The sequence below is a fragment of the Aulonocara stuartgranti genome, assembly GCF_965226115.1.
Source record: "Aulonocara stuartgranti genome assembly, chromosome: 8".
Taxonomy (NCBI): Eukaryota; Metazoa; Chordata; class Actinopteri; order Cichliformes; family Cichlidae; genus Aulonocara; species Aulonocara stuartgranti.
The window spans coordinates 1,155,991-1,181,759 of NC_138959.1; the positions used below are offsets into that span (position 1 = coordinate 1,155,991).

The 25,769-nt window shown below is 46.7% G+C and overlaps 3 protein-coding genes across 3 annotated transcripts in view; 2 read left to right on the forward strand and 1 right to left on the reverse strand.

Moving 5' to 3' along the window:
* Window positions 1-9,894, forward strand: part of LOC309713041 (uncharacterized protein) — a 26,650-nt gene extending 16,756 nt beyond the window's left edge. The window contains exons 11-19 of the mRNA XM_082544382.1: window positions 1,395-1,574; window positions 3,252-3,441; window positions 5,066-5,257; window positions 5,453-5,677; window positions 5,810-5,945; window positions 8,311-8,434; window positions 8,781-8,922; window positions 9,089-9,136; window positions 9,231-9,894. Of these exons, the coding sequence (XP_082400508.1) occupies window positions 1,395-1,574; window positions 3,252-3,441; window positions 5,066-5,257; window positions 5,453-5,677; window positions 5,810-5,945; window positions 8,311-8,434; window positions 8,781-8,922; window positions 9,089-9,136; window positions 9,231-9,479 (1,486 nt within the window). The 3' untranslated portion in view covers window positions 9,480-9,894. The remainder of the gene's footprint in view (window positions 1-1,394; window positions 1,575-3,251; window positions 3,442-5,065; window positions 5,258-5,452; window positions 5,678-5,809; window positions 5,946-8,310; window positions 8,435-8,780; window positions 8,923-9,088; window positions 9,137-9,230) is intronic.
* Window positions 1-25,769, forward strand: part of LOC309713057 (uncharacterized protein) — a gene marked incomplete at both ends in the record, with an annotated part of 115,407 nt that overhangs the window by 44,878 nt on the left and 44,760 nt on the right. The gene's annotated exons all lie outside the window — the stretch shown is intronic.
* noc3l (NOC3-like DNA replication regulator) lies at window positions 9,887-24,696 on the reverse strand. Its single transcript, XM_082544652.1, has 21 exons — window positions 24,305-24,696; window positions 15,280-15,484; window positions 15,068-15,191; window positions 14,812-14,966; window positions 14,659-14,730; window positions 14,411-14,541; window positions 14,174-14,335; window positions 13,982-14,075; window positions 13,723-13,898; window positions 13,525-13,653; window positions 13,303-13,434; window positions 12,548-12,628; window positions 12,360-12,460; window positions 12,179-12,251; window positions 12,014-12,077; window positions 11,500-11,571; window positions 11,236-11,417; window positions 10,753-10,881; window positions 10,555-10,652; window positions 10,351-10,435; window positions 9,887-10,276 (listed from the first exon to the last, which is right to left on the reverse strand). The coding sequence occupies exons 1-21, from the start codon at window positions 24,311-24,313 to the stop codon at window positions 10,145-10,147; spliced, it is 2,406 nt and encodes an 801-aa protein (XP_082400778.1). The 5' UTR covers window positions 24,314-24,696; the 3' UTR covers window positions 9,887-10,144.

Consider the following 25,769-nt stretch of genomic DNA (forward strand, 5'->3'; position numbering starts at 1 on the left):
CAGAGCAAGCCCTGGGGGTGTTGTCCGAGGCCGAGAGGGCAGTCAGGACCATCAAAAGTCTTCTTAAAAAGTCTGGTGATCCCTATCTCGCCCTTATGGCATACCGGGCCACTCCATTGGCTACAGCCCGACTGAGCTTCTCATGGGTAGGAGGATAAGGACAACTATTCCTGTCATCCCATCACAGCTAAATCCAAGAGGTACGGACACAGACAAGCTCAAAGCTACAAACGTACAGACAAAAACAAAGACAAAACTACAACCGCAGACACAGAGCACATGACATGCTACAGCGCAATCCTGGAGACAAAGTGTGGGTCTCAGACACGGATACTAGAGGGACAGTCGTGTCCATGGCAGGCTCACCGAGGTCCTACATCGTAGAGACAGCAAAGGGCACGCTGAGAAGAAACCGTTACCATCTTACACGGACACCTGGGGCACCGGAGATTTCTGTCTATCCACCAGAGGCTTCACCTGAGAACTCTGTTCCAGCTGCACAGAGTGTGTCGGTTCCAGACACTATCTCACAGGAGGCTAGCCAGCAGACTCCTGAAGCTGGGAGAAAGATCCCACCCAGGTCTAGGAGGCCTCCAGCATATCTAAAAGACTATGTTTGCTCATAGGGCTAGGAAGTGAGTGAGCAATGGGGCAGAATAATCCCCACACTCAGGCAGAGGGCTGGGTAGTCGACCCCATCCCTCATAGAGACAATGAGAAATAAAGCAAATGGTTGCACTGTTTAAACATGTTGTTTGTAGCTGCACCGAATAGTTCAGAAATGTGCACTTATGCTTGGTGTTCAGAGTTGTATACTTTGAGAGTTTATTTTTGGACATTCTGAGAAGTCTGGGTTGAAACCAGACGAGTTCAGTAAACAAGCTGTTACCAGATAAAGCATAAGGCAGTAGTATACTTTAAAGCGTGCGGGTCTAATCTGTTGTCTTGGTTATATCCCAGCATCACATCCTGTTTAGTAGGGGGGATGTAGCATCAGGTAAATGCTAAGCGGTAGGAACGTTTCTGCTGGGTTGTTGTGGGGGGCACTCATAATAAAGGACACTCATTGGAGTAATGGCGCGTCTCGTGTCTGTGAGTTATGCCTCCAGTCAAATAACATCCATAACCTCAAATAACGGAACAATTAGGACACAAGGATCTTTGAGTTTGGACTGATCAGCATGTTCTGTTTTTCAAACATGCTGAAGAGGTTCAAAAACTAACAGTGAGATTAACACAATCTCATCATGTTGCTTCCATGTGCTGCACACTTGTTTTCCGTCAGTTTTCTTAGTGTCACAAAATAAAACCATAAATACTCCTAAGAAACTATTAAATTGTTCATGTTTGTGAACACTTGCTACTATATTGAGAATGTGTTTTGTCTTACGCAGTGATCCAGGTAACGATCTACACCGCAGGCTGCAGAAGCTGCAGAGTCGTTTCACCTGGGATCTGAAGAAGGAAGACTTGGAGTTGGACGACCTTAGCAAGCAGCTGCAGCATGATATAGACCTGCAACTGGGGCAGCGGGGCGCCCTGGCCCACTCCTACAGGTTCCTGTCTTATGTGAGGTAAGCAGTGCAGAACATTGAACAGGAACCCTCAGCTAAAAGCCTTTGTTTGTGGGACATTCAAAGATAAAATCATCATAATTGGGCACAAAATAGCAACAAAGATGGAAAACAACAAGATTCAACAGTGCAAGCAGGCGTTGCTTCTGTGAAGCTGGCTTTTTACATGCACATTATTGCCAAAAATATTCACTCACCCATCCAATCACTGAATTCAGATGTTCGATTCACTTTCATGTCCACAGGTGTTGTCATGGTCCTGGGTCTTTTGACCCAGCGTTTTAAGTTTGAGTTTATTTTGTTCATTAGGTTATCTAAGTTCATTTGGTTATTAGACTCCTTGTGTTTTCTTCCCCTGTATTTAAGCTTCCCCTCACCCTTCGTGTTTCATGCTGCGTGTCTTATGTTATCAAGTTTGTATTATTATGCCTAAGTGTTTCTAGTTATTATTTTCCCCTCGTGTTTCCAACCATGTTAAATCTCCCCTGCTCTTCATGCGTTTCATGTCTGTGTCTTACGTTGTCAAGTTCGGGTTGTCATGTCTATGTCTCATTATGTTTCCTGTTTTATTGTGAAGAGGTCTGGTGTTCTGTGTTCATCATGTTCAGTTTTACTCTCCCACTGTGACGTCATTATGTTCATGTGTGCCAGCTGTTTCCTCATGTGTCTCCACTTCCCCTAATCACCTCCTGTGTATTTAAGTCCTCTGTTTTCAGTGTGTGATTGTTCAGGTCGTCTGTTGTCCACGCCATGTTTCCTATGCCATGCTTCCAAGTTTCTTGTCTAGGTTTTTCTTATTGTTTGTTTAGATTTCCCAGTTTAGGTTTGTGTTAATTTTGCTTCAGTTTGCCTTGGCCTTTGTTTGTACCTTTTTTTCCAGCCATATTAAACGGCTCGCTTTTTGTTAACATTCAAGTTTTGTTCCCTGTTCCTTGGAGTCTGCATTTTGGGTCCTTTTTCAATTCATACAGTCTGCCCTCGCCAGACTGTGACAGGTGTAGAAAATCAGCACCTAGGTCGCTCCCAGGAGCTCAGTGAATTTCCAGCTTTTAACCGTGATAGGATGTCACCTGTCCAGTCATAAACGTTCCTCTTTATCCGACTGTTAGTGGAATTAGAACAAGGTGGAGGAGATTGGGAGGAAGTGAAGCGGGGTCAGTGAGGATCATAGTGCAGAGTCAATCGCTGCACACCTCCAAACGTCAACATTGCGTACAGAGCTTTAGGAAATATGTTTCCATGGCGAACAGCTGCATGCAAGCCTTACATCACCAAGCATCGATGCGTGAAGCACGCCGAGCTCTAGAGATGTGTTGTCTGGAGCGACCAATCACGCTTCTCTGATGGAGGAGTCTGGGTTTGGTGGTTGCTAGGACAACAGCACAGTGTGACCTCACAAAGGTGCTTCTGAAAGAATGATCAAAAATTCCCATAAACACTCACAAGCCGGTGGAAGTCCTTCCCAGAAACGCTGAAGCTGGTGGGCTGACATCGTATTAAACCCCTTGGATCACGAGTGGGAAGTTCATGTGTGGGTGAAGTCAGGCGAGCAATTACTCTTAATAATATAATGTCTCTGCGCCGCAAAGTTTCATGGCTTTACAGGTACAAAGACGTGTCAAAACCCTGAAGACGCTGGAGCACTGCGAGTTATTCCTGTTTGTTGTCCATCCTCAGGTATCTTCAGGGTAAACCAGAGGAGGCGCTGTCGCTACTCACTGAGTCAGAGGAGAAGACGAGGGAGTGTTACGGACAGGAGAGCGAGCTGCGGCTCATTGTGACGTACGGAGACCTGGCTTGGCTGAAATACCACACCGAAGACTACGTACAGTCCCAGACTTACTGTCAGAGAGTCGAGGATATACTGGCATGTATACACCCTCAGAAACACGACTGGTTTAACCTGTTTCTAAACACGTTTTTAACACCCACCCATAAACGCTGTTATGGATCTAGAGGCGCTGACTATAATAAAAACCTTTACATCTAAAGAACCCCTGCCTGTAGCCTTCATGGCTGTTATAATATCCAGACACTGATATGTTCATAAAGACTGTCACCGAAACACAAACTTCATCTCTCTTACAAACATTGTACGCACAGCTTGCGCTGCCACTGAACGAAAACACGTTCGAAGGATTTGATTTTGGTTCAAAACTTATCATAGTCAGCTGTGGAGTGGACGATCACTGAACACATGTTCAAAACATCATTTCATCATTTCTGGAGCGTCAGGGTATCCATGAACAGCTGCTCCAGATGTTTCTGCTCCAGAAACTGAATGAAAATATTTTTAATGTTAATTTCATTTTTTACATGACATTTTGCATATTAATGATCATAAACTGACCTCGCAGCCCAAAGTTCGTCAACGGTTTCAGTCATTATGTCCTGTTTATAAGGTTGAAGCTTGCTGTCAGCTGAGGCTGAAGAAGTCACCTGATGATGATGAAACATTTCTCCCACTGAAAACGTCCAGATGAACAGAATTAACTTTTCTGGGCTTTAACTTTAATCTCGGTCAAACCGATTTACTCAGAAGCAAAAACAAAGAAGAAAACAAAAGACAACAAAAAAGCTGAAATAAACACAAAGATTTAGAAATCATCAAAATGAAAACAATGTGCTGGGAGTCAGGCGTTCTCACTGGCTCTAGTGAGCCTCAGCCTCCGGTCACCTGACAGTTGGTGCTCCATCAAGCAAAAAGGTGATGTGTTGATAAATGCAGCATGTTTACAAATCGACTGTTTATTCTGTGTCACAGAAACAGTCATATTTCAAACGTTACTCGCTGCTCTTCTCCGCTGCCGCTAAGTTTTGGACAAAATGCATTCTGGGATATTTGGCTGAGCCAGGCCCACACAAGTCACAACGTTGCCTGCTCGAGGGAATGGGCGGAGCGGGAATACATCGAGGTGCTTTGAGTGTACTTGACTTTGATGTTTGAACTGGAACAGTACAGCCACTGATGAGGTTTCACAACTCCACGAGAACACATATTGTGAAAGGGCCCTGGCTTTGCATAAACACTGGAAATCAGCCAAGACTGACAACACCTAAACCTCCATGTTAGTTTAATATAAAGAGAAATGTGACAGCTCCATGTTAGACCTGTTACTGGACCACAGAGTGTGCAGGTTACCTGAGGTGTTTCTACAGGATCCAAACCTGCGATCACTCACTTACACGAAGACCCTGTTATAGCGCACACTGCCAAACAAAACAAACAAGTTCAGAAGTGTTGCACGATTCCTTTCTGGACCATGTGTATGGATATCAGACCATCTTTTCAGTTTAGCAACCAAACACTTCAGGATATTTCTGTGACAACTATAACTTTTGAAACATTAACTGCATATAACGAATGAGACAAACTAGACTAGTTTGTGCATTTGTGGCTTCTCGGCTGAAAAGTTGATAAATGTTCAGACACTGTCAAAGAATTAGCTGCAATCAAATCTATTTCTGTTAAATATACTGTGACTCTGCAGGTGAACCATCCGCCTGATCCTTCCACTGACCTCCATCCAGAAGTGTACGGGGAGAAGGGCTGGACCTTTCTTAAGTTCTCCAGTTCTTACTATACCAAAGCTGAAGACTGCTTCTGCAAAGCTTTGGAGCTGCAGCCTGATGACTGGGAGTGGAACAATGGCTATGCTATCGTCCTCTATCGCACAGAACAGGTACAATCTATCAGCCAATCAGCCTTTCGGTTTAGCATATAAGCAGTTATCCTGCTGAAGCAGACAGTCCATACGATTCTCCTGTATTAACCATTGTAGTCATTAACTTTGCAGTCGTGTTGTTGTTGATTCTTTGAGAGGTAACACCCATTAAATAAATTACATCCAGCAAACTTATGGAGCTCTTATCTTCAGAATGTTAATGATTGGTATCCCGAGGAATCACCAGCCACTAAACGGCTTCGTCGAGCCCTGGAACTAAATCCGGATGATGGCGTTTTGATGTCCATGCTGGCTCTGAAGCTGGTCCACGACACGAACAAACACACAGAGGCTAAAGGTTTGGTGAATAAGGCCCTGGAAGTCGGACGGGACAACACTCAAGTCATCCGCTACGTAGCAAAATATCTCCGCAACCAGGTAAAACATCTGTAGCTTATAGGAAAAACATACTGGTCTTGATGGCGAATCAAGGGACTCGAGATAAAATATTGGTTTTATGCTTCTAACGTCTCGTCTCTCCAACGTTACCGTGACTCGTCCCTGTTCTAGGATCAGGTGGATGAGTCTATCGATCTGCTGAAGAGTATGCTGGACAAGAAATGCCCTTTCATTCATCACCAGCTTGCTCTGGGTTATGAGAAGAAGAAGAAGAAGCTGCTTGGGAAAAGAGTCCGACCAGAGTCAGGTACTGCACTGTACTCTGTTTATACTCTCATCAGCAGGTAGGACCTGGTATAAAGTTCTTCCAGTCGGGTAAGTATTTGGACAGAGATACGATCTTTATTATTGTGCCTCTGCACACCACAGCAGGTCTCAAATAAAGCAATCAACATGTGAATACATTTTCAGGTTTAATCCAGTCTTTAAGTCTGACATCATTAGCTTTTTCTGGGCCCAAACTATGCTTCAGGACACTGCGGCTTCACTAAGTTACGAACGGTCTAAATTCTTTCATCTTTAATAAAATGTGCTGCTGCTTTACCAGGTGTAACAATTAAGTTTAACATCCAGGCATCCATGAGAAACAGGATTTATGACGTTTAACGGAGTTAGAAGTTAGCAGGAAGTTAGTTCGCTAGTGTCCTGAATACTTTGATGTTGTGCTGAGAACAAACAACCAAGACTCAGAGCAGGTCCAGTCAATCGCTGCTGCGAAGATATCCTCCAAAACCATGTTCAAAACTCGAAAACGGAAAGATGGCGTTAAGTTACAAAGAGCAGAAGGTGGGAACACTCACCGCTGTTGTGTCATAAAAAAATCTAATGATCAGTTTTGACGTTTAAAGCATTTAGATCGATCAGTTGTTTACATCACTCAGCACAAGCAGAACTGCATCACTGCAGCAGAAGACACATCGTCCACACTCAGAAGCATCTCTGTGTAGTGACTGGTATCATGATCTAAACAGGCCAATGTTCAGCATTCAGACTACAGGTGAAGAATAGTCAAACCAGATGTTTCCCGTTATGTCGAGATCAGCTCGTCAAGTACACACCTACACAGCATGTTAACAAACCCTGAAAAAAGCCACACAAAAATGAATGATTGTAAGGGTTTCTATACATTAGTATGTACGAAGGGTATGTTGTGACTTGCCTTCAAAATTACAGCGGTCCCTCGCTATAACACGGTTCACCTTTCACCTCGCTGTTTCACAGATTTTTTAGTGCAAGTTTGCTTATTTTTTTACGTCACATTGTGTCCTGCGTCCTGATCGCTGCAGACGATCTCCTCCGTCTCTCCTGTACAGCACAGAATCGCTGCATCGATGCTAGCAGTGTGACTCTGAAGTGCAGCGCTGTATGTCCACGATGTCCACCAAACGTTTTGCACCGTCAAAAATAAAATCGGCTCCTTGATTTCACCTCTCGCTGGTTATTTTTAGAACATAACACCCGCGATAAACGAGGGACAGCTGAGAAATATAACATCTGAATCCATTTTCTCTTTTGCTCTGAGGCGCGGGGGGAAAATATCGACAAGTCGATGAACATCATTTACAGATATATTGGGTAAATGCCCGAGACATCTATAGAAATGTAAATCGCCGCTTGATTCATTCATTTGCTTGTTTTGGACCGTAAACCAGGCGCGAATAGGACACCAGAAACAAAGCTCCCCACAGGAGTTTCCGCACCAGAAGTAGCATATGCTAACGTGCACACAGTCTATTATGGTTAGTAACAGTTAAATGCAACTCCTATTTTGGTAATCTTCTATAACACTTAGAAAGGTGTCTCAATTGCCTTTCACCTCAGCTGCTTCCTGTTGTTCTCGTTAGGGGGTCCATGATCGTATATACCACATCCTGAGTACATCCTGTTATAACCGTCGCTGTGCAGGGCAGTTACAAGCGAAACACTTCTAAGGCTCTATGCTGTGTATGTTCATTAGCTTCTGGATTAATATGTCACTAATTAAAGCACTACCACCTAATATATTTCCCACACTAGTTTCCACCTAAACATGATATAGCATGTTCTGACTGAGAGATTTCTGACAAATTCAAACGTACAGCTCTGCTATCACTTCCAACATGGTATAATAGCTGGTATATAATGATGTGCTACGTGATCGCTAGCGACACAGCTATGTTAGCATAAACAGTGAAGCTGGAGGATGAAGCTAACTTCTTTCCACTCGATAAAAGTTAACGTGAGGGTTCCTGATGGTTAGAGACAAATGCAGTCGCATGGCAGGATGCTGTAAACGGACCAAACTTCAGTCAGGAGAACAACTGAGATAATCCATCCACAATACGAGGTTAGTCATTCATATACTGCTGCCTGGGCTGGAGTTACATCGTAAGGGTTTAAAATGAACAGCGGTAATAAAAACAGAGAGAGGCCAACAGCGATCACTGACTGATTTTAGGGGCTTGTTCGGATTAAATAGAACAAGATACAAAACATTAAAACATGTTAAAAACACAACAGCCTTAAACACAGAGGAGTTTGGACCGGAGCAGTGTTCATACGTCATCACTCAAAGACTGGACACAAGGGCGTGTTTAATATTTCAGTCAGTAACAGCTGTTTTTATCCAATAGAGGTGCAGCATTGGAGACGTCTTTGTATTCAGCATCTGGAGGAATCAGTGAGGCTCAAGAAGGGTTTCAATGCTGCAAAAGCTCTGCTGGCTCTGCAGTACGCAGATAACTTTGAAAGAAGGAGGTATGTTTACCTGTCAGTTTGTTTCCAATGAAATATTCTCAGTGTTGGTTTTATGTTTATTTTAAAAAGCTGGTAGTAATGACACAGGTAGAAGAACGGTTGGACTAAACCTGACCAACGTGATCACTTATGGAATAAAACAGTGTTGAATCATATTACCAAAGCTGGAAACACATGTGTGAAGGAAACTTTGACCCCTGTGGTCACACCAACATTATGTCAGATTGGACAGTTTTACTCGACTGTATTGATGTTTCTACAGACAGTCATCAGATGGACTGTTGATTCCAAAAACATTTGATGCATTGATTCTTTTTGTGTCTAAGCTTTGTGTTTGTTGCTTCAGAGCTCAGCAGATGTTTGATGATGTGCTGCAGACATTAGAGGATGAACCTCCAGACATCCGTCAGTACATCTACCGGTATTATGCAGAGTTCTGCTACGATCACACCCCTCAGAAAGACCTCGGAATCACCTATTACAAAAAGGTATGGATCGTCCAAAACTGCATTCAGACTGCAGGTGTGCATGCCAGGTGCATACGCCAGGTGCAACCAGTATTAGCGAACGGGCCTCTGAGGCAGACGGACATTTGGAAAGTCGAGCTGTGGACAGTTAACCGTCTGCTAATGTGTCCTGTGCTGCATCCAACAGGCTCTGGAGTTATGCATCAACACATCACATTGGAAGCACTGTGTGAAGGTTGGCCAGCTTCTCACTCTGCTTTATGCAAAACTAATGCAAACTCAACCTCATCTTAGTAAACAGGAAGTAACCTTCAGGTATTCTTTTGCAGAAACTGACGACGATAGCTGAGGGACGCCTCGAAAAGAATCGCAGCGACGCCGCGTCCTATGGCATCCTGGGAGCAGTGGCCAGAGCTGAGGGCAATCGGAGCAGGGCTGTGAGAAATTATGAGCGCGCTCTGGAATTAGACGCCAACAACGACGAGTATCTGTCAGCCTTGTGCGAGCTGCGCCTGGATCTGACCGCACACAGGGAAGAGAAAGACCGCCCGGAGGAGAAGCTTCCAGAGGTCGTGTGAAAAAGTTTGTACCAGGAAGGCCACCGTTTGAACGAGGTTCCAGAACCACAGCTCAGAAATGCTCGGCTACGTCACATCACACCTGGGAACCGCTACATCGATCACTACGGCCGACTCCTTCTGTTTGTCTACCACCACTATGTCCGGTTGGTTAGCCACCACCTGTTTGTCCGTCTGTATCTGCAAGTCCCACAGGATCTTAGCTCGGTCATTCTCCACCACCTCCCATGTTGACCTCGGGGCTTCCAGATGTTTCTGTATACTATGCTGGCCACTTGGCTATGGCGTTCCATGTATGCCCTGCATGCTAGCATCTTGTCTCTGGGTCATCTTTACACAGCCTGCACCTGGGGTCTTACCTGGTGTGGCAGACCCCAGCCTCTAAAAAAATAAAAGCAGCTTAAATGTTAAAGAAGAGTTTTTCTGGTCTTTATTTTTAATATCTGACATTTAAACAGCACAGTCATGGCACTCAAACTGGGCACTCCGCATCGACTCACCGGGTTGCCCAACATCACAACTCTTCACATCAACATGATGAAAACAGTCCAACTCCACCCTGAAGACACTTTGGGCTTTTATTTTGAAGGTCTGCCTATCAGGTTGCAGCTGTACTTCCTCTCCTGATGGCCATAAAATGTTGTTTTATTTTATGTGTGTGTGTGTCAGTGCTGGGTGGTTTTGTGTGTGTGCGCTGCAGTAAAGTCCAGCTGTGTGTCCTCGGCGGCGGTCAGGGCGCACTCGAGTCTTCTCTGCAACTCGGCGTCAAGCAGCATCGCTCCGACCACAAAATGATCCTGACACAAAGCAAAGCGATAGTCGGTCATCATGACTCACTAAAGTTTAAAATATTTTAGTTTGACTTTCAAACCTTCTTCTTGAGGCTTGGTGATGCTACAGGGGGGTTAAAGGTCATATCTTTGATGCTGTAGTCGTCAAACAGCTCCACAGATGACCTGCAGGGGGCAACGTTCACACTTCAGAAAAACGAAACTTTTAAAGGAGCAGTACACCGTTTTCACTGATCCTCACACAGGCCGAGCTTTCTGATTAAACACAGGTGATGTGTGTGTACCTGCGACTCAGCTCCACACTGAGCGCCGCCGAGCCTTCAGAGGGAGCGCCCTGACTCAGGTGGACTGCAAACCGCCGCACGACCGGGTGGTAATGTCTCTGAAAGAGCACAAACACCGCGCAGCTACATTCAGAAACACGTGGGGCCATGTGTGCACCTGCATACCTGTGTGTGTGTGTGTCTGCAGTGTGTGTGTACCTGCAGTGTGTGTAGCTCCCACAGTGCTGTGTTCTGAGCGTTGCAGTGTTCAGGTTCGTCGAGCTCCGGCAGGTAGAACCCACTGCCCTGAATCTCGTTGTCCAGCAGGAAGTCACACTTTGGGAAGGACTGAGACACACACACACACACACACACACACACACACACACACACGTTAAACTTCTACCTGTACAACTACTTGAATTACTGAGCAGCTGTTAGGTAACCACACCTCTTTTCAAGTGACTGAATCAGACTTTTATATAGCAACAAATCACGACAGTCACGTCGAGGTGCTTCATGCTGTAATGTAAAGAGCGTAGGAGCGTCCACTAACACAGAGAAAACCCCTGAAATCACGATCGATGAGTAAGCACTCTGCCGACAGTGGGACCGGGCGGGGAGGAGTTCTGCTCAGGGAGGTGTTGGCGGTTGGGGACGAGGGGACGAAGACAGGATGTCAACACACACGTTCAGACTCACATGCATCGTGGCTCGGTTGGCGGCAAGAATTCCCACGCTGGCGTTGGGCATTACGTGCAGACTGATCGTGCTCAGCCTTTTGACAAACGCCATCGCCCTCTGTAGGGTCACCTGCTTCCTGCGGCGGGTCAGCATTGCGTCCAGACACCGCAGTACAATGATGGCGTCATCGTTGGGCGCCCCTGAGGGATTCAAAGCGTGGCTGTTAAAACAATCATGTGACGTGTGACGTCATACTGCCGGTTCAAAGTGAGGCTAACTGACCTGCGTGGAGCCTGGGCAGCAGTTTATATAACTGGGAGTAAAAGTTGAGCGGGTCGATGTTCAGGACGTCACCTGATACACAAACAAACTTTATTGATCCAGGAAACTCAACAGGAAGTGACATCATGTGCAGGAAACACACCTGACTTTTCAAAGAGTTTTTAAAAATAATTTATTGGTCTATCTCAGTGAGAATAAACTGTAGCCAGTGCTATTGCTGAGCAGTGCTGCACATGTGCCTCTGTGAGCCTAACACGAACACATACGTTTGTCTATGTCACTGGGAGGGGACCCTTACATATTCCCAGGACTACAATCCAAGTCTGAACCTTTAAAACAACTCGTTATTGCAGCTTATTTAAATAAACATCCACAAATGTCTCGACATTGATACACAAAGAAGGTCCTGACTTCTTGTGATCATATAACAAAAATATTTAAAATGGCCTCAAAGGTCTTCATCAGACTAAGGTCTTCACAAGTCAGATATACGAGCACACACACAGAGTCTGACCTTGTCCTGACAGGATGGTGAAGACGGTCTGGATGCAGTGCAGCGTCTCCTTATTGGACAAATCCTGCAGGTATAAATAAAGAAACAAAAATAAATAAAGAACTATTTGTGACACCAAACTAGCAGGTGACTCTGCAGGGGGCGGGGTCAAATATGAACACTCACTCCTGCATGGATGAGGTCCTGCAGCACGTTGAGCAGGTCATCAAAGAACTCCAGGTTGATGAGGTGAGCAAAACTGACAGGAAATGACATCATATTCAGCACTATAGTAGTACTAAAGATTGTGTGTGTGTGTGTGTGTGTGTGTGTGTGTGTGTGTGTGTGTGTGTGTGTGCGCGCGCACTTGGCGAGCCCCTCCAGAACTGCAGGGAGAAGAACTGATTTCTGAGCCTTCTTCAAAATCCTGAAGTAAATGAGGAAGACGATGTTCAGCGTCTCTGTGTGCTGGAGAGGAAGAGCAGAGGGGTGAGGAGGAGGAGGAGGAGGAGTGTCCTTCCTCTCACCGTACACGCTCGTGACCTTTCAACTCACCAGCTTGATCTTCTTGTCTTTGCTCTCTGAGGCTTCGGCTTCCAGCAGCTCCTTCTCCAGCTTCTCCTCAGCCTTCTTCCACTACACACACACACACACACACACACACACACACACGCACACACACACGCACACACACACACGCACACACACACGCACACACACACACGCACACACACACGCACACACACACAGGTTGGTGTCTCTCACTGCCCCCTGCTGGACGGACTGAGAAATCCCTGAGCATCAGCTCATCACAGAGGAAGTTGTTAATGCTTCTTATATTAATGCTCATAGACTTCAGTGAATTCGCACGAGCATGTAGAAACATTTTATTCTGACTCACATGTTCTTCTCGTGTTTTTGTTACTTTGCTAATATTTCCTCAGGTTATTGTAAGAATTGTTTTTTATATTTTGCCCCAGTAACATTAACTTTTCATTGACACATTCTCTTATTCTCACATTATTATGTTTGGAGTTTATTTTAAATTAAAAATATCTTTTACACGTTTCGCCCATATTTGGATCCTTTGTTTACCTTGTGATCGTGAGCAGATCATCTCTTTGTGCTGATGTTTCTGGCACAAACGTTTGAATGAACACGTGTTCCTGTTTCTAAAGCCTCAGTTTCTCTCACTGTTCGTCTGCTGCTGCAGCTCCAGCCCTTAAAATGAACGAGGCCTCGTTGACGGGGCTGTCGGGGGCGGAGCCGACCGCTGAAACAACCAATAAGGACTCGGTGCGAGGGTTTACCTTCCTCTGCATCCTCGACAGGTTCTTCTTCCTCTCCTTGTTGGTCATGAACTTCTTCTTTGGTGCCGCAGCCTCGATGTCCTTCTTCATCTCCACCTCTTTAATCCTCAGACTCAGCAGCGTCCGCAGCAGCTGGAGGGGGCGGAGTTAACAGCGTCTGATTAATAATTTATCAACAGTCTTCTCGGAGTGGGCGTGGCCTGGATATGTTTCGTTCGTTACCTCGGGTCGGACGTTGTAGTTCAGGCTCTTCACGAGGCCGGAGATAACTCGCACCGTGGCCAGCGAGGCCCCGCCCGCTCTGTCCTGCTGGAAGAGCTTCCTGAACGCGTCACAGCACACGCCGGACACCTGAAACACAAAGAGCACGTGAAGGCGTCGCACAATGCTGGGCTGCGCTGCGGCGCCCATGAGACTCACCTTCTTGGTGGAGTCGTTCATCAGCGGCGCCAGGACGACCACAATGTTGTTGTGGAAGTTGAAGTGAGGCAGAGCGACGAGCAGCTCGCACAGGCAGCGGACGGCGACCTCGGCCAGCCCGCCGTACGCCTGCAGCGCCACCGCCTGACTGCGCTTCTTCTTCTTCTGCTTCCAGTCTGTGGGCGGAGATGAGCGGTCAGGGCGCCGTGAGGTGTGTGGGTGTCAGTGTGTGGCTGTTGCTATGGTGACGGAGGCGTACCTTTGACAGTCTGCTCCAGGTCCTCCAGGTAGAACTTGTACTGACTCACCAAACCCTCCTCGAACTCTCGGAGCACCTGCGTCTCCTTCTTCACCTGGAAGACGGCGAGCGGCAGAAGCAGCAGGTTAAAACGTGGCGACTGTGGCGACCTGCCGCCAGGCGCTTCCTCTACAAACAAACTCACAAACGCACCTTAGCGGTCTTCTCCGCCGAGGTCAGAGGTCGGATCCTGTAGGTGGGGGCGATGTCTTTGAAGACCTCCATCAAAGAAACCATCACCAGCTTTCTGACCGTCACCGCCACGCTGGGGTCGGCCTCCATCAGCATCCCCCGCAGCTCCTTCACGCGCTTTATCTGTCACACACGACGTCACGTTAAACACACACATACACGCCACGAGCCTGATCCCAGAGCGGCGCCCGGCCTTACGCTGCCGATGGGGTCCGACACGATGGCCGACGCCAGGCCGGCGATGGTCAGCTTCCTCTCGTTAAGCTTCTGATTCCTGAGCCGCTCTCTCTGCGCCGGCGTCATCTCCTGGCAGCTCGGTGGCTCCGCCTCTGCAAGGAGGACACGTGACAGATGAGAGGACGCCTCAGCCTCGTCACGGAGGCGTTTACCCCGCCGTGCCTGCGGAGTTTAATTCTTATTCCAAAAGTTCTGATCGCTTTTCATACCTGTGTCGACGTCATCAGGCTCCTCCTCCTGCTCCTCCTCCTGCTCCTGCTCCTCCGGCTGCTTCTCCACCACTGAAAGAACAGAGGGAGACGTTTCGACACAGCCGCACAGAACCAATCAGATTGATCAGGGATCAACGCAGCACGCCGTACCCCTCTCGACGCTCTGTGGGATCACGCCCGTCTTGTCTTTGATCGGCAGCAGGTGGATCACTTCCTTTTCCTCCGTCCTCGCCATCTTCCTGGGAACCTTCTCGTAGCTGCGAGCTACGTCCGATTTCCGCTTCTTCCCGCCATGCACCGGCCCGCTGGGACGCCCCGCCGCACCACACAAACGCACCTCAGTCACTGTGCATCACACCTGCTTCTGTATCTAAATATGGTTTGTGTGTGTGTGTGTTGGAGTTACCATGACGACAGGTCCCTGGTGATGAAGGACGCCTGGCGAGCCATGGCGGTCATCTGCTGCAGGTCTTCCTGCTCCATCATGTCTGTGGGTAGGCTCTCCAGAAACTCCTCCTCCTCCTCCTCCTCTGTACGAGCAGGAGCAGGGTCAGACAGTTCTGGTCTCTGATTGGTTTACAGCAGACGTTAGTAATCACGTGATCGTTTGCCGCTCACCTGGTCTCTTCCTGTACGTCTCCAGGGGGCGGGGCGTTTCGCCGACGGCGCCCTTCACCGCCTGCCTCAGCCTTTTCTGCTCCTTGCGCTGCTTCTTGGCGACGTTCTGCTGCTTCAGCTGGCGGTTCTTCAGCTTGTTCTCCAGCTTCACGCCACTCGTCTTCAGCAGGCGGCGAAACGTCGGCCGCCGCTTCTTCGAGCGAGGCTGCGGAGCGTCAGAGGAAAGAAGGAGAGGTGTTCAGCAATGATGTCACGGTCCATGGAGGCTCTGGCTTGGATCCTGTGAACACCTGACGCTGTGTGACCGACTCTAAACCGACCAATCAGAGACAAACTCAGCGTCGAGCTGCTGATTTACTGGACTCACTGTGGGCGTGGCGCTCAGACGCTCTGCCGCCTCAATACTACCTCGCACTACACAATACTACCTCGCACTACACAGTACTACCTCGCACTACACAGTACTACCTCGCACTACACAATACTACCTCCCACTACACAATACTACCTCGCACTACACAATACTACCTCCCACTACACAATACTACCTCCCACTACACAGTACTACCTCCCACTACACAATACTACCTCGCACTACACAATACTACCTCGCACTACACAATACTACCTCCCACTACACAGTACTACCTCGCACTACACAGTACTACCTCGCACTACACAGTACTACCTCGCACTACACAGTACTACCTCGCACTACACAATACTACCTCACACTACACAGTACTACCTCGCACTACACAGTACTACCTCCCACTACACAATACTACCTCGCACTACACAATACTACCTCCCACTACACAATACTACCTCGCACTACACAGTACTACCTCGCACTACACAGTACTACCTCGCACTACACAGTACTACCTCCCACTACACAATACTACCTCGCACTACACAGTACTACCTCCCACTACACAATACTACCTCGCACTACACAATACTACCTCGCACTACACAATACTACCTCCCACTACACAGTACTACCTCCCACTACACAGTACTACCTCGCACTACACAATACTACCTCGCACTACACAATACTACCTCCCACTACACAATACTACCTCCCACTACACAGTACTACCTCGCACTACACAATACTACCTCCCACTACACAATACTACCTCGCACTACACAGTACTACCTCCCACTACACAGTACTACCTCGCACTACACAATACTACCTCGCACTACACAGTACTACCTCCCACTACACAGTACTACCTCGCACTACACAATACTACCTCGCACTACACAGTACTACCTCCCACTACACAGTACTACCTCGCACTACACAATACTACCTCCCACTACACAGTACTACCTCGCACTACACAATACTACCTCCCACTACACAGTACTACCTCGCACTACACAATACTACCTCCCACTACACAGTACTACCTCGCACTACACAATACTACCTCGCACTACACAGTACTACCTCCCACTACACAGTACTACCTCGCACTACACAGTACTACCTCACACTACACAGTACTACCTCACACTACACAGTACTACCTCGCACTACACAGTACTACCTCGCACTACACAGTACTACCTCACACTACACAGTACTACCTCACACTACACAGTACTACCTCGCACTACACAGTACTACCTCCCACTACACAATACTACCTCGCACTACACAGTACTACCTCGCACTACACAGTACTACCTCCCACTACACAATACTACCTCGCACTACACAGTACTACCTCACACTACACAGTACTACCTCGCACTACACAATACTACCTCCCACTACACAGTACTACCTCGCACTACACAGTACTACCTCCCACTACACAATACTACCTCGCACTACACAGTACTACCTCGCACTACACAGTACTACCTCCCACTACACAATACTACCTCGCACTACACAGTACTACCTCACACTACACAGTACTACCTCGCACTACACAGTACTACCTCCCACTACACAATACTACCTCGCACTACACAGTACTACCTCGCACTACACAGTACTACCTCCCACTACACAATACTACCTCGCACTACACAGTACTACCTCCCACTACACAGTACTACCTCGCACTACACAGTACTACCTCCCACTACACAATACTACCTCGCACTACACAGTACTACCTCGCACTACACAATACTACCTCCCACTACACAGTACTACCTCGCACTACACAGTACTACCTCCCACTACACAATACTACCTCGCACTACACAGTACTACCTCCCACTACACAATACTACCTCGCACTACACAGTACTACCTCACACTACACAGTACTACCTCGCACTACACAATACTACCTCGCACTACACAGTACTACCTCACACTACACAGTACTACCTCGCACTACACAGTACTACCTCCCACTACACAATACTACCTCGCACTACACAGTACTACCTCGCACTACACAATACTACCTCCCACTACACAGTACTACCTCGCACTACACAGTACTACCTCCCACTACACAATACTACCTCGCACTACACAGTACTACCTCCCACTACACAATACTACCTCGCACTACACAGTACTACCTCACACTACACAGTACTACCTCGCACTACACAGTACTACCTCCCACTACACAATACTACCTCGCACTACACAGTACTACCTCGCACTACACAATACTACCTCCCACTACACAGTACTACCTCGCACTACACAGTACTACCTCCCACTACACAATACTACCTCGCACTACACAGTACTACCTCGCACTACACAGTACTACCTCACACTACACAGTACTACCTCGCACTACACAATACTACCTCCCACTACACAGTACTACCTCGCACTACACAGTACTACCTCCCACTACACAATACTACCTCGCACTACACAGTACTACCTCGCACTACACAGTACTACCTCCCACTACACAATACTACCTCGCACTACACAGTACTACCTCGCACTACACAGTACTACCTCGCACTACACAGTACTACCTCCCACTACACAATACTACCTCGCACTACACAGTACTACCTCGCACTACACAATACTACCTCCCACTACACAGTACTACCTCGCACTACACAGTACTACCTCCCACTACACAATACTACCTCGCACTACACAGTACTACCTCCCACTACACAATACTACCTCGCACTACACAATACTACCTCCCACTACACAGTACTACCTCGCACTACACAGTACTACCTCCCACTACACAATACTACCTCGCACTACACAGTACTACCTCCCACTACACAATACTACCTCCCACTACACAGTACTACCTCGCACTACACAGTACTACCTCCCACTACACAATACTACCTCGCACTACACAGTACTACCTCCCACTACACAATACTACCTCGCACTACACAATACTACCTCCCACTACACAATACTACCTCGCACTACACAGTACTACCTCCCACTACACAATACTACCTCGCACTACACAATACTACCTCGCACTACACAGTACTACCTCCCACTACACAATACTACCTCGCACTACACAATACTACCTCCCACTACACAATACTACCTCGCACTACACAGTACTACCTCACACTACACAGTACTACCTCACACTACACAGTACTACCTCGCACTACACAGTACTACCTCACACTACACAGTACTACCTCGCACTACACAGTACTACCTCACACTACACAGTACTACCTCGCACTACACAGTACTACCTCCCACTACACAATACTACCTCGCACTACACAGTACTACCTCCCACTACACAGTACTACCTCGCACTACACAGTACTACCTCCCACTACACAGTACTACCTCGCACTACACAGTACTACCTCCCACTACACAGTACTACCTCGCACTACACAATACTACCTCGCACTACACAGTACTACCTCCCACTACACAGTACTACCTCGCACTACACAGTACTACCTCGCACTACACAATACTACCTCCCACTACACAGTACTACCTCGCACTACACAATACTACCTCCCACTACACAGTACTACCTCGCACTACACAATACTACCTCCCACTACACAGTACTACCTCGCACTACACAATACTACCTCGCACTACACAGTACTACCTCCCACTACACAGTACTACCTCGCACTACACAGTACTACCTCACACTACACAGTACTACCTCACACTACACAGTACTACCTCGCACTACACAGTACTACCTCGCACTACACAGTACTACCTCACACTACACAGTACTACCTCACACTACACAGTACTACCTCGCACTACACAGTACTACCTCCCACTACACAATACTACCTCGCACTACACAGTACTACCTCGCACTACACAGTACTACCTCCCACTACACAATACTACCTCGCACTACACAGTACTACCTCACACTACACAGTACTACCTCGCACTACACAATACTACCTCCCACTACACAGTACTACCTCGCACTACACAGTACTACCTCCCACTACACAATACTACCTCGCACTACACAGTACTACCTCGCACTACACAGTACTACCTCCCACTACACAATACTACCTCGCACTACACAGTACTACCTCACACTACACAGTACTACCTCGCACTACACAGTACTACCTCCCACTACACAATACTACCTCGCACTACACAGTACTACCTCGCACTACACAGTACTACCTCCCACTACACAATACTACCTCGCACTACACAGTACTACCTCCCACTACACAGTACTACCTCGCACTACACAGTACTACCTCCCACTACACAATACTACCTCGCACTACACAGTACTACCTCGCACTACACAATACTACCTCCCACTACACAGTACTACCTCGCACTACACAGTACTACCTCCCACTACACAATACTACCTCGCACTACACAGTACTACCTCCCACTACACAATACTACCTCGCACTACACAGTACTACCTCACACTACACAGTACTACCTCGCACTACACAATACTACCTCGCACTACACAGTACTACCTCACACTACACAGTACTACCTCGCACTACACAGTACTACCTCCCACTACACAATACTACCTCGCACTACACAGTACTACCTCGCACTACACAATACTACCTCCCACTACACAGTACTACCTCGCACTACACAGTACTACCTCCCACTACACAATACTACCTCGCACTACACAGTACTACCTCCCACTACACAATACTACCTCGCACTACACAGTACTACCTCACACTACACAGTACTACCTCGCACTACACAGTACTACCTCCCACTACACAATACTACCTCGCACTACACAGTACTACCTCGCACTACACAATACTACCTCCCACTACACAGTACTACCTCGCACTACACAGTACTACCTCGCACTACACAATACTACCTCGCACTACACAGTACTACCTCGCACTACACAGTACTACCTCACACTACACAGTACTACCTCGCACTACACAATACTACCTCCCACTACACAGTACTACCTCGCACTACACAGTACTACCTCCCACTACACAATACTACCTCGCACTACACAGTACTACCTCGCACTACACAGTACTACCTCCCACTACACAATACTACCTCGCACTACACAGTACTACCTCGCACTACACAGTACTACCTCGCACTACACAGTACTACCTCCCACTACACAATACTACCTCGCACTACACAGTACTACCTCGCACTACACAATACTACCTCCCACTACACAGTACTACCTCGCACTACACAGTACTACCTCCCACTACACAATACTACCTCGCACTACACAGTACTACCTCCCACTACACAATACTACCTCGCACTACACAATACTACCTCCCACTACACAGTACTACCTCGCACTACACAGTACTACCTCCCACTACACAATACTACCTCGCACTACACAGTACTACCTCCCACTACACAATACTACCTCCCACTACACAGTACTACCTCGCACTACACAGTACTACCTCCCACTACACAATACTACCTCGCACTACACAGTACTACCTCCCACTACACAATACTACCTCGCACTACACAATACTACCTCCCACTACACAATACTACCTCGCACTACACAGTACTACCTCCCACTACACAATACTACCTCGCACTACACAATACTACCTCGCACTACACAGTACTACCTCCCACTACACAATACTACCTCGCACTACACAATACTACCTCCCACTACACAATACTACCTCGCACTACACAGTACTACCTCACACTACACAGTACTACCTCACACTACACAGTACTACCTCGCACTACACAGTACTACCTCACACTACACAGTACTACCTCGCACTACACAGTACTACCTCACACTACACAGTACTACCTCGCACTACACAGTACTACCTCGCACTAGGGCTGCCACGATTAGTCGACTAGTCACGACTGATTTAATAGTCGACGCGTCGTTTGAAGCTTTGTAAGATCACAAAAGACGCAGGAATGAGTAGCAGGATTTAAGAGTGTAATAACGGACTGAAACAGAAGATGGCAGCACTGCATGTACAAGGATGCCAGCTGCCGTTAAACCCCGAAGAAGAAGAAGTAGCTGTGTCCCAGAATTCATAGCGCAGCCCTGCTCAGTTTCCTACGGAGCCCCGCAGGGGACATGGGAGAAAAAAAAAAATTAAGACGGACTTTTGCGAGAGCTCGCAAAAGTTTTAGCCGCATTCTTCAGAGGCCGCCAGCTCGAAGCCGACCGGGAGGTCGAGGCACGATGTGCTGGGAAAGCGGTGTTCCTCCCGGCTGTAGTAGGTCTCGACCGCCCGTTAGCTTCGAGCTAGTGGGTGTCAGATCTCCAAAAACGTCGGAGCACTTTTGCAAATATGTGATGTCTTGTAAACCGAGCAGGTATCTGACGTTTACACAACTACATTCACGCCTCAAAATATCTTAAAAGTGTATTTTGTGACCCAAAAAGAGTAATATTACAACTAAGTAGCTGCCGCCATTGTTGGAGTTTTGCGAGATCTCGCAAAAGTCTGTCTTAATTTTTTTTTTCTCCCTAATTTTTTTTTTCTCCCATGTCCCCTGCGGGGCTCCGTAGTTTCCAACAATGGCGGTAGCTAGTTAGTTTTAATATTACTCTTATTATTCTTTCTGGGTCACAAAATAAACGTTTAACATATTTTCAGGCGAGAATGTAGCTGTGTAAACCTCAAATATCTGCTCAGTTTATCAGGACACCACATATTTTCAAAAGCGCTCCGACGTTTTCGGAGACGTCTGTTACCCACTAGCTCGATAGCTAGCCGGGGGCGAGGCTCACTAGAGCCGTGAGAACACCGGACTCCCGGCAAATCGTTTTCAAACCCACCGCCGTCTTTCACTACTCAGGTTAAACATGATATATGAGTCACTTAGATAACTTAAAAATGTTGTTGTTTGGCTTTTTTCAGTATTTTATTTGTTCCTGAGTAAATCGGTTTGGCTGAGATTAAAGTTTTTACACAGCTGAATAAACGTCAAGCAGACAGCTGATCATCAGAAGTGTGAGATGCTCCAGAATTTACTCCGGTGTCCTGTTATATTTTAGATAGCAAGGAGTTTATTAAACTTCACCGAAACAATCTGCAAATTTCATTAAAATGTAATAAACTATCATCTTGTCTTTATTTTTAGTTAGCACAGACCTGAAACACTTAAAGCTGTAAGCTAATGATAGTTATATAAGAGCAGATGCTGCTGGTGCAATAAGCTGTAGTTTTACGTCCAATGGATGATGATCTGATTAGTCGACTAATCGCAAAAATAATCAGTGACTAGTCGACTATCAAAATAATCGTTTGTGGCAGCCCTACCTCGCACTACACAGTACTACCTCAGTCCCAGGTACTTAAATTTAATAATCAAAATTTTAATCATATACGTAATAATTTAAATATGAATGTTGCAAAAACTTATTTTTACTCAATGATCATCTCTCATATGGACTACTGTTTGACGTCCTGGTCACTTGCTTGTCCAACAACACTTAAAACTATTGAAAACATTTATAAAAGACGTTTAAAACTACTTGACAAAAAACCGACCTCCCACCACTGTCATGTGTTAAAAAACATAAATTACTGAACTTCAATAACTTAGTGAAACTTAAAAGAGTGAGTTTAATATATAAAGTCTTACACTCTCTTGCTCCACCACCACTAAAGCAGTTGATTAGGCATAAAGAAAGCTCAGACAGGACCACTCGAGCTACAATCTGAGGAGACGTGTTTACACCCCACAGACGGACAGCATTTGGGCAGAACGTCCTCTCTGTCCAGGAGGCCATCTGTGGAACAGTCTTCCTCAACCCATTAGAGAATGCTCGACATTCAATTTGTTTAAGGCAAAGGTTAAAAACTGGTTATGGACAAATCAAGTGTGTGATCATGTATGAGTTGTATAGTTTTAATGTTTTATTTGGGAACAGAATGGTGTGTATGTGTGAGTTTGGTGATGGAGTTTTTATTATGAATGAATGATGAATTTTTATGAATTATTATGTCTATTTTTTTATGCTTAAGGACAACAGATGGAAGTTAGCCCTTGGCTATAATCTGGCATGTTTACATTCATGTAATTTTTTTTTTTACATTTATGTTCATTAACATGCACTGTCCTAAATAAAATAAATAAATACTACACAGTACTACCTCATACTGCCTGGTACTACAGGACACTACATGTGCTACGTAGCTGGGTGGATGATGAGGTGTGTTTCTTTCCTGAGTGGGACACAGAGTGGCTGACTCGGGGCAGACCATCAGACACTGAGTCCTTCCACGTGACCGTTTGTGATGTTGTCAGGCGTAAAGCAGCAGCGGGCTCTGATGGAGGCGCCATCACCGTGTGTGCTCGGACCACACTCCGTTCAATGCGCCGTTATTTTGGGGCTCTGGTATCCCTCTGAACACCCGGGAGCTGTTTTAAAATTAGTCTGACTCTAAAATCGTGGGTTTTCTGTGGACTCGGGCTGTGAGGACACAGACGCTTTGAGCATGTTTGTTCTCTCAGACCAGACTCCGTTCATTAAACGGCGGATTTAAGCCTCTCACTCACCGGGCCCATGGCTGCAGGACGTTCCGGTGTCTCCGATGTGTCTGGCCGGACTACAGTCGTTCCCGCTCGGTCACTTTGGTTCGGAGTGTCGGAGTGTTTTGGTGCCGAGATGCGGGTTACCTCCACACGTTGCTCTCCAAAAACCCGGAAACAGAAAAGTAACCGCCCTTCTGTGACGAGAGGACAGCGCCCCCCCGCGGCCGGAGGACAGGACCAGTTTTTTTCTGCTGGACTGGAGCGCGCCTCAGACGCCTACGGCTCTCCGCGAGGCCTCCACGGGGAGATTTACCGATGTTGCTTCAAACAGACTCAAGAGAAAAAGTGTGTGTGTGTAATCTGATTATTTTCCCTCGGATTCAGACTCCCTGAGGTCCTGCCATGCTTCCTGGACGTGTTCTCTATGCACCTTTCAGGACCTTGAAACGTTCTTGAGGACCTGAGGTGGAGTAGTTCATGTGACACGGAACACGTGATGACTGCGCATTCAGTAGACTAACAGCTGGAGGGTTTTGTCATTGTCCATATTTTAAGGGAGTTTTCTTTACGATGGGAAAATGTTTTGTTTCTTTAAGTTCCCCAAGAAGAATGATAAATGTTTTTTATGATAAATACTTTTAGCTAAATTTCTTATCCATAAATGTAAGTTTACTAACAAAACACCATATTTCTGTCATTATTTTAAGGATGTGGAAATATACATACAATCAATATCAGACTCCACTAACAAAAACGCTCAAAACAATACATGTATGTGAATTTTTGCGTGTATTCTTATAATTGTTACTTTTTTCTATTTACCCCTGGCTTTGTGTGTTCATTTTGTTGTTTTGTATACTTCATCTGTTCGTATGTTGTATACTCATTGTTTGTTAAATAAAGTTAAAAAAAACAAACAGCTGGAGGATGACCCTTCACCTGCTCCGCAGGCTGACACCTGAAGTTTACTAAAATACACTTTGTGAATGACCAGAAACGGATCAAAGATCAGACTCCTGCTGTGGGCGTGAAACTGACCTGGGTGCAGTTTCTCTGCCCCCGGGTTCACGTGGCGCTCAGCTGGCCATCACATAAAGGGGCGGGGCCACCAACAGCTGACCAGTCACATTGATTATTGTACCAACAGCTGACTTTATAAAGGAGGGCTAACCTGACATCAGACACACACTTGGTGGATCAGGGAGCTGTGGATGTATGAAACAGCTGCTGTGCTAATAAAGTTTGAGTGTTTGAAGGCGTGCTGGTGTGAGGGACCAGCCTGATCACCTGCGATTCACAGGACGGCGGCGTTCTGTGCGGCTCTCGCTGACATCACACCCAAACCACCTTCTGTGACCATGCCCCCACCTTTTAAAGTATTACCATTTATTTTTCTCATTAACTTTTTATACTTTATTCTGGATGGGCCTCAGAAATGTGCTGACAGGTGTGCTGCACCTGCTGATGAAACAGGAAGCTACAGTCGCTC